Source organism: Nicotiana tabacum, chromosome 24 (assembly GCF_000715075.1).
Source record: "Nicotiana tabacum cultivar K326 chromosome 24, ASM71507v2, whole genome shotgun sequence".
NCBI lineage: Eukaryota > Viridiplantae > Streptophyta > Magnoliopsida > Solanales > Solanaceae > Nicotiana > Nicotiana tabacum.
The window spans coordinates 80,391,501-80,406,283 of NC_134103.1; the positions used below are offsets into that span (position 1 = coordinate 80,391,501).

General features: G+C 36.7%; 2 protein-coding genes across 2 annotated transcripts; one reads left to right on the plus strand and one right to left on the minus strand.

The window, feature by feature from the left end:
- Window positions 1–1,235: 1,235 nt before the first annotated feature.
- LOC107808697 (putative disease resistance protein At4g10780) lies at window positions 1,236–5,818 on the plus strand. The gene is made up of 3 exons (XM_016633235.2): window positions 1,236–1,304; window positions 1,430–1,459; window positions 2,172–5,818. The coding sequence occupies exon 3, from the start codon at window positions 2,180–2,182 to the stop codon at window positions 5,114–5,116; it is 2,937 nt and encodes a 978-aa protein (XP_016488721.1). The 5' UTR covers window positions 1,236–1,304; window positions 1,430–1,459; window positions 2,172–2,179; the 3' UTR covers window positions 5,117–5,818.
- A 768-nt stretch (window positions 5,819–6,586) lies between these two features.
- Window positions 6,587–11,958, minus strand: LOC107808696 (importin subunit beta-1). The gene is made up of 3 exons (XM_016633234.2): window positions 11,605–11,958; window positions 7,218–9,642; window positions 6,587–7,125 (listed from the first exon to the last, which is right to left on the minus strand). The coding sequence occupies exons 2-3, from the start codon at window positions 9,635–9,637 to the stop codon at window positions 6,921–6,923; spliced, it is 2,625 nt and encodes an 874-aa protein (XP_016488720.2). The 5' UTR covers window positions 9,638–9,642; window positions 11,605–11,958; the 3' UTR covers window positions 6,587–6,920.
- Between the last annotated feature and the right edge of the window lie 2,825 nt (window positions 11,959–14,783).

Genomic DNA, 14,783 nt, shown 5'->3' on the forward strand with positions numbered 1-14,783 from the left:
CTTCTCGTTACCTTCCAATTAGTAAATTCCAAGTCAACGTAGACTTTCATTTACAACTACAGGAGTTGATTACTCAAATGGTCACTCAACTATCCCAAATTATCTCCTAAAGTCACTTTTCTTTCGTTTGTAACAACAAAGTTACTTAACTATGCATATAGCACTCACAAGGTCACTCAACTAGATCTTTCAAATTTTTGATTGTCAAATACCTATTTTACCCTCTAAATTATTTTTTTTTTTAACTTCTTAAATATTACTCCCTCCGTCTCAAATTAGATGAGGTACTTTCCTTTTTAGTCTGTTCCAAAATAAATGACACGTTTCTAAATTTGGAAATAATTCAACTTTAAACTCTTCATTTTACCCATTTTACCCTTAATGAGAAGCTTTTATAACCACACAAATGTCATGGCCTCACAAAGCTTTTACCCTTTAAGCTTTTAAGACCACAAGTTTTAAAAGTCTTATTCTTTTTCTTAAACTCTGTGCCGAGTCAAACTAGCTCATCTAAATTGAACGGAGGGAGTATAAGTTTTTTCTCTTTTTAATCTCCATTGTGGACTTGCCTATAGAAAAATATATTTTATTTATAAAATTAAAAAAATAGTTTTCAGCTCATATAATGACAGAATAATAATATAAGCATAAATTTCAACAATATATAATGTATATTATAAAAATACCTTTATTTAAATAATTATTTTTATGTTACGTGCATGGAATATATATTTTACAACCTTTATTTTCTTTCATTCTCAATTGTGTAAATAATTTTTTTAATTTTTTTTGTTAATACTAAAATTATTACGAAAATTTTTTCTAATTAAGTTTTTTACTATACTCATTATTTTATTATTCCAGCATTATATATGCTTAAATATTTTTTATTTTTTTAATTTATAAATAAAATTTATTTATTATATAGGTAAGTCCATAGTATAAATTAAAAAGGGAAAATTATAATATTAAAAAGTTAAAAAAATAAAAAGAAGATAAATGTTTATAATTTAGAGGGTAAAATAGGTATTTGATAATCCAAAATTTGAAAAATCTAGTTGAGTGATCTTCTGAGTGCTATAGTTATATTTAAGTGACTTTGTTGTTAGAAAAAAAAGAAAAGTAACTTTAGTAGATAATTTGGGATATTTGAGTGATATTTGGGATAATTGAGTGACATTTGAGTAATGAAAATATAGGTAGAGTTGCTCTCCACCACATTTAGTTTGAGCTTTCCATCTTCCTTGCTATAAAAATATAACCCAATTAAATATCTCATGTATTCTGTTTTCTACTCTTGACTGGTAAATCCTTTAATTATTTGGCATATTACTTATTTTCCTTAGATGAATTAATTGGTAACTATGTTTGTTCATGCAAGCGTAGACTCACACAATTTCTTTTTCTTTTTTCTATCAAATCTGACCAGATAGCAGCTTAGTCTTTCAACGACGTGAAGGTATTACTTCTTTCAGTTCATTTATTTTCCTATATGTACTGTTTCCTGTATAGTTTGTGTTTCGAGTGAATTTACTACAATCGTATATTGATATGGTGGGCAAATCCCGTCAATTTTACCATAAATCACTAGATCTGTTAATTTTAGTTGGATATTCGTCTCGCAATTATGGATAAAAGTGAAGCAAAAGCTAGGGAAAAAAATGAGCTAGAAGATACTGATTGTTTTTAGTAGTAGTAGAAGCTTTAGTGAACAGAAGATTTAATAGTTTATAATTCCTAGGAGTAATTGCCTGATATTTCCTGCAGTAATTTCTTTCAAGTAACAAGAAATTAGTTGATAATTATTTTATCAACAGAGGTGTATCCAGCTTACTGACACCGGGTTCAATTGAACCCATAATTTTTCATGTGGAACATAAATTTATATGCAAAAATTGCAACAAATAGTATATATGAACCCATAATTTTATAAATACAATGAGTTCATGGCAAGAACCTTAACGGTTGAACCCATAGAATTTAAATTCCGGATTCGCCTCTGACTATCAATTGTATACATTAAGAGTGAATCATCATATACTGTTGAAGCGATGATTCAAATGTCAAACTTCACGTGCTACTGAGTTTGCTCAAGATGAAAAACTTTTCCAGCACCTTAAGGTTGAAGTACTAATAAGTGTTCTCTTTTTCTGCTGGCTTTGTTTTGTTAGTACTAGTGATGGAGGCATTATCATTCCTCAAAGAAAAAGTATGGGATCCATACATGGGACTCGAGGAAAAAATGGAAACCCTTAAAAGAAAGATGGAAGCATTGATCAGTCGAAGGGATGATGTAATGGTTCAAGCAAAAGACGTTGAACTCCATTCAAGTAAGAAACGGAAGACAGAGTTTGACAATTGGCAGAGCTGCGTACAAAAAATAGAGCATGACTTCAAATGCTTTGAGCTAAAAATACAACAGAGTTCCAACATTTCGCGCATAGGGTTGTCAAATGATGCTGATAAAATTCATAAAGAAGTGGAAGATCTCCTAGACCAAGGTAAATTTTCTGAAGGGATTTTGCTCAATGTAAATGAAGAAAAGATACAACCTTTGGTGACAACAAACATGAAAGGCCAAATATTTTACCAGAGTATGAGGCAGGTTCTATTGTCTTTGAATGGAGTTTCAAGTATTGGCATTTATGGAATGGGGGGTGTGGGGAAAACGACTCTTGCGGAGCATATTCATAACCATCTCCTCAAAGATTCAAGATTCTCAGGTAACGTTTATTGGGTCACTGTATCACAAGATTTTAGCATTACTAAACTGCAAAGTGAGATTGCTAAGGCTCTGAAACTTGATTCAACTGAGGACGACGATAAGAAAACGGCAGCCAATTTGTACCAAAGTTTGGAGAGAAAGATAAACTTTGTGCTCATATTGGATGATGTATGGACCCATTTTGATGTAAAGAAGGTGGGAATTCCTTTGGATATTGGTGGAGGTAAACTGATCATAACTAGTAGATCGCTTGAGGTGTGTGACCGGATTGGCTGCCAAAAGAAAGTAAAAGTAGAAACTCTTTCAATGACTGAATCTTGGGGATTATTTGTGGAGACACTTGATCACAATGGAGATCTTCCAATGGAAATAGAAGAAATAGCAAAGAAAATGACAAAGAAATGTGATGGATTGCCACTGGGGTTAATTACTATGGCTGCAAGTATGAGAGGAGTGAGTGATGTTTTTGAGTGGAGGGACGCTTTCGAAGAATTCAAAGAATCGTGTATGCAAATGGAGACTATGAATGATAAGGTGTTTCCCATTCTCTGCTATAGCTATAACAGATTGAGGGATCCAAGATTACAAAAATGTTTTCTCTATTGCTGTTTGTATCCTGAAGACTCCGAAATTGAGAGAGATGAATTGATTCAGCATTTCATTGTTGAAGGATTGCTAGACAGAAGGAACAGCAGGAGAGCAGAATTTGACCAAGGTCATGCAGTGTTGAACAAATTGGAAAGGGCATGCTTATTAGAAAGTGTTGTGAATCGTAATGAAAAAAAGAAATGTTTGAAGATGCATGATTTGGTGAGAGAGATGGCATTGCAAATTGCAAGAGATGAATTTAAGTGGATGGTGAAAGTGGGAGCACAATTGCATGAAGTACCAGGGGAGCAAGAATGGCCAGAGGACTTGGACAAGGTTGCTTTGATGAATAATGATTTAAAGGAAGTTTCACTGCCCTTATCTCATGTACATCCGAGGCTTACAACTTTGTTATTACGAGGAAATTGTAGCTTGAATCAAGTTGTAGAACCTTTTTTTGCGCAGATGCCAGGTCTACGTGTTTTAGATTTAAGCTACACTGATATAGAAAAGTTGCCTAGTTCTGTGTCAAATCTGGTAAGCCTCTCTGCGTTGCTGCTACAAGGTTGTCTGAAACTCAGATTTGTGCCGCCATTGAACAAGCTAAAGAACCTCATTGAATTGGACCTTTACGGAACAATTATCGAGGAAGTGCCCCAAGGTCTAGAAAACTTGGTTAGTTTAAGAAGCTTGGACATGAGAAGAGACGGCTTTGCTTGTTTAAGAAGCCTGGACATGAGAAGAGACGAAACAACATGGACCCAGGCACCAGTTATGAAACCAGCTGTAGATATATTAGCTAGGCTCTCTAATCTTCAATCCCTTTCGGTTCCTTTTGTTGTACGAGTAGAAGATTTACAAGGGATGAGACAGCTAGAGATATTACATGGGAAGTTTGTTGATGTTTGTAGTTTTAATAGATTTGTCAAATATCGACAGTCTTGTGGGAAGCCGGCTTTGTTTGCAATTGCTTTAGATCCGAAACAATCTCTTGGTTGGGAATTAGATGGTCTCAGTAAAGATAATCGAGTGATTCTAAAGGACCTTGTTCTCACCGGAGACAATACGGAGATGCTATGCCACAATGATATAGGAGAAAGGGGAGATGTGACTCTTCTACCACTGGACACTCAAGAGTTACTAATTTGGTGCTGTGATTTTGGCAGCTTGGACAATAGCTTGTTAGATGCTATTCCATCTCTTATTCATTTCAAAGACTTGAGACATATTCAGATTACACTATGCAACGATATAGAGTTCTTATTTAGGTTAGCAGAAGCTTTGCCTCCAGTTGGAACCTTTTCTCATCTCCGTTGCCTTGAAGTTGTAAACTGTAATAAAATGAAGAAGCTAATCCCTAGGTGGTTGCTGCAATACCTCCTAAATCTGACGGAAATTAATGCATACTTCTGCTCAGAAATGGAAGAGATAATAACAGAGGATGAAGAAGAACAAGTCAACCAGTTGTGCGCAAGCGCAGTTGTTCCTTCAAATCAAAGCAAAAGCATCAACGATGATGAGGTTATTCTACCAAATTTGCAAATTCTTTGTTTATACGAATTACCAAAACTCAAGAGCATATACAAGGGAAGAATGACTTGTGGTTCTATTCGGCGTATACAAGTTGATGATTGTCCGAAGTTGAAGAAACTTCCATTTACTCTTCCTCTTCGAAATGGGCAGCCATCAGCTCCTCCAGCTCTTGAAATTATCAGAATCAATCAAGAAGAATGGGAAACTTTGGAATGGGACCATCCTCAATACAAGAATGTCCTCCTTCCTTTTGTCCGAAACCCCACCTAATTGTATATTCAAACCTCAAGTGTGTGTATATATATATAACTAAAGTGCAGCCCGGAGCACAAAGCATCCCGCGCTCACGCAGGGTCCGGAAAGGGTCGCACCCCAAAGAGTGTGATATAGACAGTCTACCCTACGCAAGTATAGCCGGCGCACAAAGCATCCCGTATTAACGCATGGTACGGGAAAAGCCGCATCTGAAGGGGTAATGATATAGACAGCCTACCCTAACGCATGCATTAGTGACTGTTTCGACGGCTCCAATCGATGACCTATTGATCACAAGAAAACAACTTTGCCTTTGCTCCAAAGTTCCCTGCCTCACGTACATATATCTACTCATTATTCTCATTTACTAAATTTTGTAACTTTAGGCTGAAGCAAATATATAAAGACAAAAGCTTCTCGTTACTGAAATCTAAGAACTGATTGCCAGCTTTCTAGGATTTCAATCAGTAGCAGATTGTGCCTTGGCGGAGAAGAGCAGCTTATAATGGGTCAATTCACCATTTTTCTATGACGAATCAGAGGCAACTTTAATTTGGGATTCCACAATTTGTGCCGTGGTGGTGGTTGTGGAGAAGAGCAACTTTTTTGTCTGTCTGTTTTTAAATGGCAGGAATTTAGAAGCTGTGATGTGGAATTCTTGTTAAGTCTGCGATTCTTCGCGTAGTTATGATTTGAAAAAGGAAGTTGCAATTCTTCTATGTCAATTTCCTCATTTGAACCACGACATATTGGGAAGGAATTCTGAAATCTATAATTATTAGTACTTGGTTAGCGATACTCCTTGAAATTAAGAACATAATTAAGTCTTGTTAACTAATCCACTGAAATTTGTAGCCCCAAAAAGGATGGGTGTCGAGAAAAAGAGGAGTTGGGGGCGGACGCCGTAAATTTAATTTCTACATACATATACACTCAGATCCCAACTCTTAAATGAGTTCTTCTGTCCTCAAACGTTTGGGTAATAGTTTAATTTCCAATCATTAACATTACTGGTTCTCTCTAAGTTAAATTAAATGTCTCTCACACAAGTCACAATTTGTTTGGCTAGAGAAACAGTTGAAATTGATGTATATATATATATACTCACCAATATACCATGGTTGCTTCTGTAGACAGTGTTCTAGTTTGACTTTAAAGGTAAATTTCACCAATTTTAAAAGTGATATCAGTCTTGACAACAACTTTAACATTTTATCAAAAGATGCGTTAATATTACTGGTCTGTTTGCATCTACTTGTCAAGAAATTGCTAGAAGTTTACAGCTAATTTTGTTAAGAGTAGCTCCTGTAACTGCAAACTGTATAGCCTGATTGTGTTTTTCATATGAAGCTAGAACTGTGTTGTCAGCAATATAGACGTTTCTTTTTCTTTTCTTTTCAGATGCTTTTTCATTCAGTGATCTATATTAGAAAGAAAGATTTCCAACATTATCCGATAATCGTTTTATACAAAGAATAAGCATGATTTGTAAAAGATGGAAACGATTCCCAAATGGTATTTCGGAAAGAACCTTGTGATGGAGTGAGAATTAAACAAGAAGATGACCTAAATAAACCCCCATTATGTAATGTATAGAACTAGACAACGTCCAAAACCACAGCAGGCTACCACAAGTAGGTGGTCTTAATCCTTGAAACTACAGAGAAAAGAACTGACCCCCTTTGGGTGTATACCCAACAATGAAAAGAATTTCATCGTTTCAAAAAATCTACTACACGATGACCAGACACTTTCCCTGCGGACACGAAGGAAAATACATGACTCCCTTACTAACTGATACTTTGAATCAGCTCTTTCTTCACCCACAAACAGAGAAGGCACGCCCAATCATCCCTTGGGTCCAAGTTGCTGTTTCTTTGAGCTGTTCATCATCAGATTGAAGACACTCACCCAACAACTCGGCGCAGAATACACGATCTTTGAAAAGGGTCGTAATATTTGGACCAAGTGTATCAGCTAAATCTCCCAACACAGCAACCGCTGCTTTTGTCACGCTTTCATCTCTATAAAAAATCAATATACATACAATTGTCAGAATTAATAAGCAGCAAAGACTTAATAAGAAGATGAGGTCAACGAAATAGAACAAAATTACCTTGGTTTGTCCTTGGCAACTAGTTCAATGAACTGCAGGAGATGAGGAGCATGGGGTAACATCAAATCAGCCTTGGAATTCTTAAATCCTTGAAGAATTCCTGAATATGCTTCAAAAATACTGCGCCTGAGCTGGTTGCCATACTCTAGCATTTCCTCATCACTGTTGTCTAACTGTGCACATAATTCGGAAGCACCTTGCATCATAGGCAATGCATATTGGAGGTACTTCTCAAAGTGTTCCCCAATGGCAAGAGCAATATCCCCAAAGCAGGAAAATATCGGAGGCTTTACAGATCGGTTAAGTTCGCCGCTAGACAGATCCTTCAGAAGAAGTGCCATCATCCCATCACAATATGGTAAGATCTTGTCATCCAAGGCACGGGAAATGTCACCAACAACCCCCACCGAGATGGAACACACCTGGTACTCCTCAAAATTTTGCAGGCCCATCTCCAGATATTTGTAGAACTCCGGCATATACTTCAAGAACTCCTGTCCAGTTGCATAAGCCAGAGCGCCAATAGCAAGCATGGCCTCTTCATGCACCGTCGAGCTACGACAAGCAAAAACCTTTAGGAACAACATCATGATCTGGTCGGCAACCTGAAGTAGAATGGGCTTAGTTTCATCAGCATTGCTAAGCTTCTGAATGATAACCTGGAGTACACCACAAAGGGAAGCCTGCAAATCTCCCTGCTTCTCCCTATCATCAGAGGATACAATCTGAAGCTCTACTGTTTGTGCCAACTTAGTCATGATAACAGGGCAAAGCTTCGCAATGATATCAGATGTTTCAACAAGGTTAGAACACCTAACAACTTCATTCAATGTTTCATATGCGTTAGTTCTGAGCTTAGAATCACTGCTGTCAGTCCGGTCAGCTGTGGAAATAAGAGAGCTGATAACCTCAGGAATATATGGTGTGAGCAAAGACGAGCTTGGCCCAGCATCCTCATATCCCTGTGCAAGAAAATAGATAGCCCCACAAACTTTCTCGGCAACATGGGAGGCATCTTTTAAACTCTCTAACAGCACTCCGACAATCCGCTGGAGGTTGGCTGGGGAAATCACTGAGAACCCAGAAGATGGTGTGTGCAGAAACTCAAAAATACGGCTAAGTGTCCATGCAGTGGTATCTCTTACATGGCTGTTTTCATCCTTCATCGCCTTAAGAAGAAAATCTAATCCAGCATGGACCATGGGAGAGAGCTTCTCAATGCTTGGGCCTTCAAGAATTGAGCCAAATGCATATGTCGCAGCCTCACGTGAGCGCCAATCAGGCTTCAATATATTAGCCTCAACAAAAGGCATTACCAGGGGAACAACAGCATCTCCAACAGTCCTGGCAACAAGACCAAGACATGTTCCACCAGCCATAGCCAGATTCCAAATATCATCATCCTGGTCCTGTTCCTCATCCTGCTTCAATAATGTTTCCAGCAGCATTGGAACAAGTGTTGGGAGGGCCTTCTCAATGAAGCAAGAGTGTTGCACACTAGAATCTCCGCTGTCAGGAACCTCATAGTCTTGCAATTCTATCTCTTCGTCACAGATGGAACTCCAGAACTCAATTGCTTGAAGAGCAACAGCCTCCTGATCTTCTCTGACTGCTTTTGCTGTCAGCTCAAAGACAGTCTGCATGTAAGGTTCAAGCAACTCATAGTATGTTGATGCAATAGAAACGAGACACTCAAATGCAGCCTGTCTAATCTCTGTCTCCTTTGCAATGGCTGCCTCACAGACGACCTTCATGATAAAATTCCTCTCCATCTCATTACCAAAGTTCGTCTGAGCAAAATCAAGAGCATTATATAAAGCCCTAGTAGCAGCAAGACGGACTTCAGGGCTTTGCTCCTCACCATTCATACCTTGCACAACAGCAGTGAGAACAGAGTTTACTTCATCTTGGACAAGATCTTGGTGTGATATCTCCTCACACACATAGCCAAGTGTTTCAAGGGTTGACTGTTTCAGGGACGGAGGCCTGCCTTGTTGGGTCATGTTAACAAGCAACGACCCAATGAGCTCTGGCCACTGTTTCTGGGGAATTTCAATCGAAGCCACCTTTGCAATTACTTGGGCAGCAGCGTGACTTGCCTCACGTACGGACGAACCTAGGGTGCTCAAGAGCAAGCTTTTAATTTGAGATTTACATTGAGCATCAATTGCCTGCCATTGTTGAACAAGCTGTTCTTTCCTGGCAGATTCTTTTGCATCTAGTGAGTTCTTTAGCACAATACCAGCCAGTCTTCGAGATTCAGTGGGTTTTCCATCATTGGAGAGCTCAACAGCCAATGACAGAAGAAAGCCTGGTAGGTTTTGTTCTCGGAACTGACCAAGACCAGTCTCTGCCTCAGACCGAATCTTAGCATCTGCTGATTGAGCAGCCAATAGAAACTGAGTGATGTCGAGAGCCATTTTTCCTACAGATTAAACCCGAAAGAAAATGTGAGGTGCTGTGGAATTTTTAGAATCCACAAGATATTTAAAAATTAGCAAGTCCTTTAAAGAGAAAGAGAATTCTCCTAGGACATAGGAGGCGAGGAGAGAGGTAAGATCAGAAAGCTAGTTAAATTGCATGTCCATTATAACAGTTAAAGAAATCAATTGTAAATTTGAAGTGCTGGCAACAGCAAAACAGAGCTAATCACTATTCTCCTATTCTATAAGACCCTCATAAAAAACATGACATCAAGCCGCCTTTACACAAAACTAAGTAAACCAGGCGCTCAATTTATGGATGCTTAGCGCCAAAGGGTCTTTGATTGAACACATTAAGACTACTATTCCGAAGCATCCCAACCATTTCCCATGCATGAATTTAAGACAAAACCTTTCAGGCGCACAAGAAACTGAAGACTCATAACTGATATTGGTACAGAACTTCCTACTCAGATACTTCATACTTCAAACAGAAACTACTCCCAAATCTGAAAATGCAATTATTTCTCTTTCTTCTTCTTCCATTTTTTTTTGGGGCTGACAATTACAGGTCCCAATTAGGCACAATGGAAAATTCTAGAATTTATGGATATCTAAAAATTAGGTACGTATTACAGAGAAGTAGAACACTCCTTCTAGGACATAGGAGGCAAGGAGAGAGGTAAATCAAAAGCTAGTTAAGTTGCATTCCATTTTACATATAACAAAATTGTGGACAACATTTTGAAGCGCTTGGCAATGGTAATGGATCAATTCAATATTCTATTAGGGGTCGTTTGGTTACCAGGATAAGGATACTAATCCTGGTACAGAATTTGGGATTATATCCCATGTTATTTGTGGGTATTAGCTAATACCTATATAAATTTTATAGCCAAACTTCGTATTAGATATCCCATATTGGATACGGGTTTATATTCCCGGGATAACCTTGTTTCAAATCAAACGGCCCTTTAATCCATAACAAAATGAATTCAAACGAAAGGTATCCCTTGATTGAACACAGAACTTTGTTATTTCTATTTTATTCCACATGTTTCAAGCAGCCTTAACACAGACATGAACTTCAGACGAATTCAAGCAGCTTTAACGCAAAATTAAGCAGACCAAGTAACAAATTGTGTATGCTTGGCACCAAAAAATGTCCTTTAATGGAACACAGAACCTCTTTGCCTCCTAAGCATCCCAGTGATTTCACACGTGCTTCAAACGAAACACATCAGGCGCACAATAAGCTGAAAACCTGTAACTTATATTCATACATACCCCCCCCCCCTCCTTCCCCTACCGAGGTACTTCAAACAGAAACAATTACTCCCAAATCATATAATTCAACTACTTTTTTCTTCTGCTAAAAATTATTAAAGGTCCCAATCGATTCAACAATTGAATTACCAGAGCTATCAGTTATCAGTTTAGGACTTAACATTTTAACAGTCTTTGTGAACATATACAACTTTCTTTAGCCACTCAACTTAACAGTGAACAGTAAACATAGCTTAAACAAAACATCATTCCATCAGGTTTTCTTATTAGTTGTTGCGGGTCACGAGCATGTAGCTTGTTTTGAATTTCTCTTTATTTTATATAAGCCTTTCCTTAAGGTTATTTTTGAACTGTGTCGGGTTTGTCTGTATGAATCTCTATATATCAATTCCACTCTATCGCGGGCACATTTTATTCCAATACTAAGAATTTGAGCACCAGTTATAACACAATTTTGACAAGCATAACAGTTACATCTATAACCAACTAGGAAGCTAAAAAGAAGTAAAAAAGATAGATTAACGATATATACTAAAGCAAACATTAAGCTACAGCAGGAAAATAAAATGAAATAACCTTAAACCCTAACAAGAAAATTAAATCGAATCGATCTATTAATGTATATACTATATAATCCAAAAGAAGAATAACACATAACTATTCTTAATAATACTGACCCAGTATTCAAATGCCTCGATTTCGATAGACGAAACTAAAACCCACGAGCTAGGGTTTTTATTCCTCTCTCGGTCTTCCTTCACTCTATCGTTTTCTTCGAGTGAAGAAATTGAAGAGCACAACACTAGTGAATCACTCAATCACAGAAGTGTTGTGTGTATATACTATATATATATATAGAGAGAGAGAGAGGAGTGGGGTGGGCGGTGTATTTCGAATGATGGGAAGAAGCGGGATGTATAAGACGAGCTTATTTTGTTTTTGTAGAGGGGAGCAAAACTAACGGGCAGGAAAATCCCAGTAATGCCCTGCTCGAGAACACCGTCCTTAACCCTAGCTACTTTTTTGAAATCTTATCTTTATGTCACACGTGTTATGTAGTTGGGCTCGGCTTTTGAGGAGCTGGTATGTGAAGTTTGTCCAACTGATGGGCCTCCTCAATTGGGCTTCAAATTTCGACATACTTTTGGATCTAAAAAGAGAAATTTTAGCCTAATTACCACATCATCGTTTGCAATTAACCCAAATAGCCGTTCATTCAACCACTTAAATTGAAAATAGCCCGTAAAAGTTTAATATATGTATAATTTATATATTATATGTGTATAATTACGTATAATCTATATATATGACTGAAAAAAGTAAACAATGAATATGGACGGCTAATTGTGTAAAGATCCCAATTTTTTGTTGCGAATACAACCTGGGTCAGTTGTACTCGTTCACGCAATGTATACAACATATATCAACTGTATTTGTTCGTGCTACGAATATAACCAAAGCGAAATACAGGGGCGGCTCTAAGTCTTTGGGCAGTGAGGCCATTGCTTTAGGCCCCCAAATTTTGAAGGCCCCAAATTTATTTTAAATTCTTATTATTATTGTTACTATTATATATTATATAATTTATATAAATAATTAGAATAAAAAAAGTGTTACAGTATATTTTTTGTTACTTGATTGAGGTTATTTTATACAATAAATTTATAAATTATGATATTTTTTTTCCCTCATTAATTAGTATATTTGACAAGAGTGGGTTGTTCTAGTGGTGAGCACCCTCCACTTCCAACCAAGAGGTTGTGAGTTCGAGTCACCGAGGGTCTAGTATATTTGAGGAGTTCTTGGAGGGAGGGAACCAAGGGTCTATTGGAAACAACCTCTCTACTCTAGGGTAGGGGTAAGGTCGGCGTACAAACTACCCCCTCCAGATCTCACTAGTGGGATTATACTGGAATTAAGGGCCTCTGAATATGGTTTCGCCTTAGGCCCCGAGATCTGTTGAACCATCCCTGACGAAATACAAGGATGTATACAAAGAATATAACTTGTATCGACTATATTCGTATCGAGTCTATCGACTGTCAAATGCTCTCGTTGAGAGTCGAACTCAAAACCTCCGCTTACTAAGCAGATGGTCTAACCAATTGAGCTACGAACATTTGGATTTGCTATAAAATTCAAATATAGCTACGAATAGTAAATACAATGTATATGTTTGTTGTATCGCGTAATTTTTTCATCTAAAAACAATTTGCAAGATTTCTTTTCCTTTTTTTTATCTTTTGCAAGATTTCACAAAAACAAATTCATGGGCAAACACACACTTACAATTTACTCCATTTTTAAGGAAAAAAGATTGAGGGATTACGAGATAAAACGGCTAATTTTTAGTTGAAATCGAGCATCTATTTCCTTTTTTTGTTTTGAGATAGAATTTATCTACACAATAGGTACTCTAAGTTACAATATTTTATAGTTAGAAATAATTTTAAAAAAATTGAAAATACCGTACTAAACAAAGAACGGTGATGAACTCCTCAATTGGTAATGTATCTTACAATGGAACAGAGATAGTTTACTCGTGTATTTGCATCACTGTAAATGTAGTTTATCGTGTAAATTATGTGTCCACTCATAAAATTGATTATATACTATTATATAAAACTTTAGCGAACGATTTTTGTAACATTTGGAATTACAAGGATATACTATGTGACTATGTGTTATAAGCCAAAAAATCCAGAGAGACATAAGTCAGTTTGTTGTACAAAATAATTTTCTTATCGTGAAATTGACCTATATGTCTTAAAATTGTTACTAATCAAAGGGGGCTCCTGGAGGTCCAGTTAACACCCAATCTTCTGTTTTTTCTAATAGTAACAGAATAAGGCTTGTTCCGGATTGCATGAATGAATATGGGGTATCTCACAAAAATGTCCCAAATAAATTTCAACTTACCAACCTCTAGCCATTAATCATATACTTACCAAAACTAGTCAATCATATATAAAAATTGAAAACCCAAATAAAAAGGTTCTTTCTCCAAAAGAATCACATGCAAAAGATCTCCTTCCATATTTTTAAGCGTGATCAACAACATTAGATACAAGACGAAAAGAAAAATTCCATGGATGATGTAGCAAATAAGGTGATGAAATACGAAAAAAATTACATACAAGATTTCAAAAATCTAAGCAAAAAATGACATTTTTCAAAGGGTATGGTTGAAATTCATTGAAAACATATAGATGAGTCAATATACATAATTTGAGTAAGATTGGAAGTGATTTGGTATCAAAATTCGTAGTTAAAATCGAGTTCAAAAAATTCTTCTGCAACACATGTATCACACACACGTATACATGGATATACATATGATACATATTTGATACAAATATGATATATATGTGTAGACAATAAATTGCGTCGAGAAAATAAAATCGAGACCGAAAAATATTGCAACAATCGTAGTATTTGATTTCAACTATTTGAGTGTTACAATCTCTATGATTCCTTTAATTCTACTTTTCCAATATAAATTCAAGGGCCTTTGAGCTTGATCTTGAATTTGAATTTGATTTATCCGTCGCGAACACTTTGATTGTTGCCACGAATTGTATCACGAACAAGTAGCCTAGATCTTGAACGCCTTGTATTTAATTTGACTTCCTTCTTGATCTTGAATACTTGAAATTTGTGTTGAAGTGCTTGAATGCTTGAACACTTGCAGTTTGCAGAGAATTGTGGCCTTTGATCCACGAGCTCCCTTGTGTCTTCTTGTTATAACTTCTGGTATCTTTTCTGGGTTATGAACACCCTTATTTATAGTTGTGGGATGGAAGAGTTATGATAAGAACAAACTCTTTCCGACCAATCAAATTGAAGAGTGACAAGG

Coding starts and splice junctions, on each gene's coding strand:
- LOC107808697 (XM_016633235.2), top strand. CDS start 2,180: ATGGAGGCATTATCATTCCTCAAAGAAAAAGTATGGGATCCATACATG.
- LOC107808696 (XM_016633234.2), bottom strand. CDS start 9,637: ATGGCTCTCGACATCACTCAGTTTCTATTGGCTGCTCAATCAGCAGAT. Junction 7,126..7,217: donor GTTGCCAAGGACAAACCAAG/GTAATTTTGTTC, acceptor GATTTTTTATAG/AGATGAAAGCGTGACAAAAG.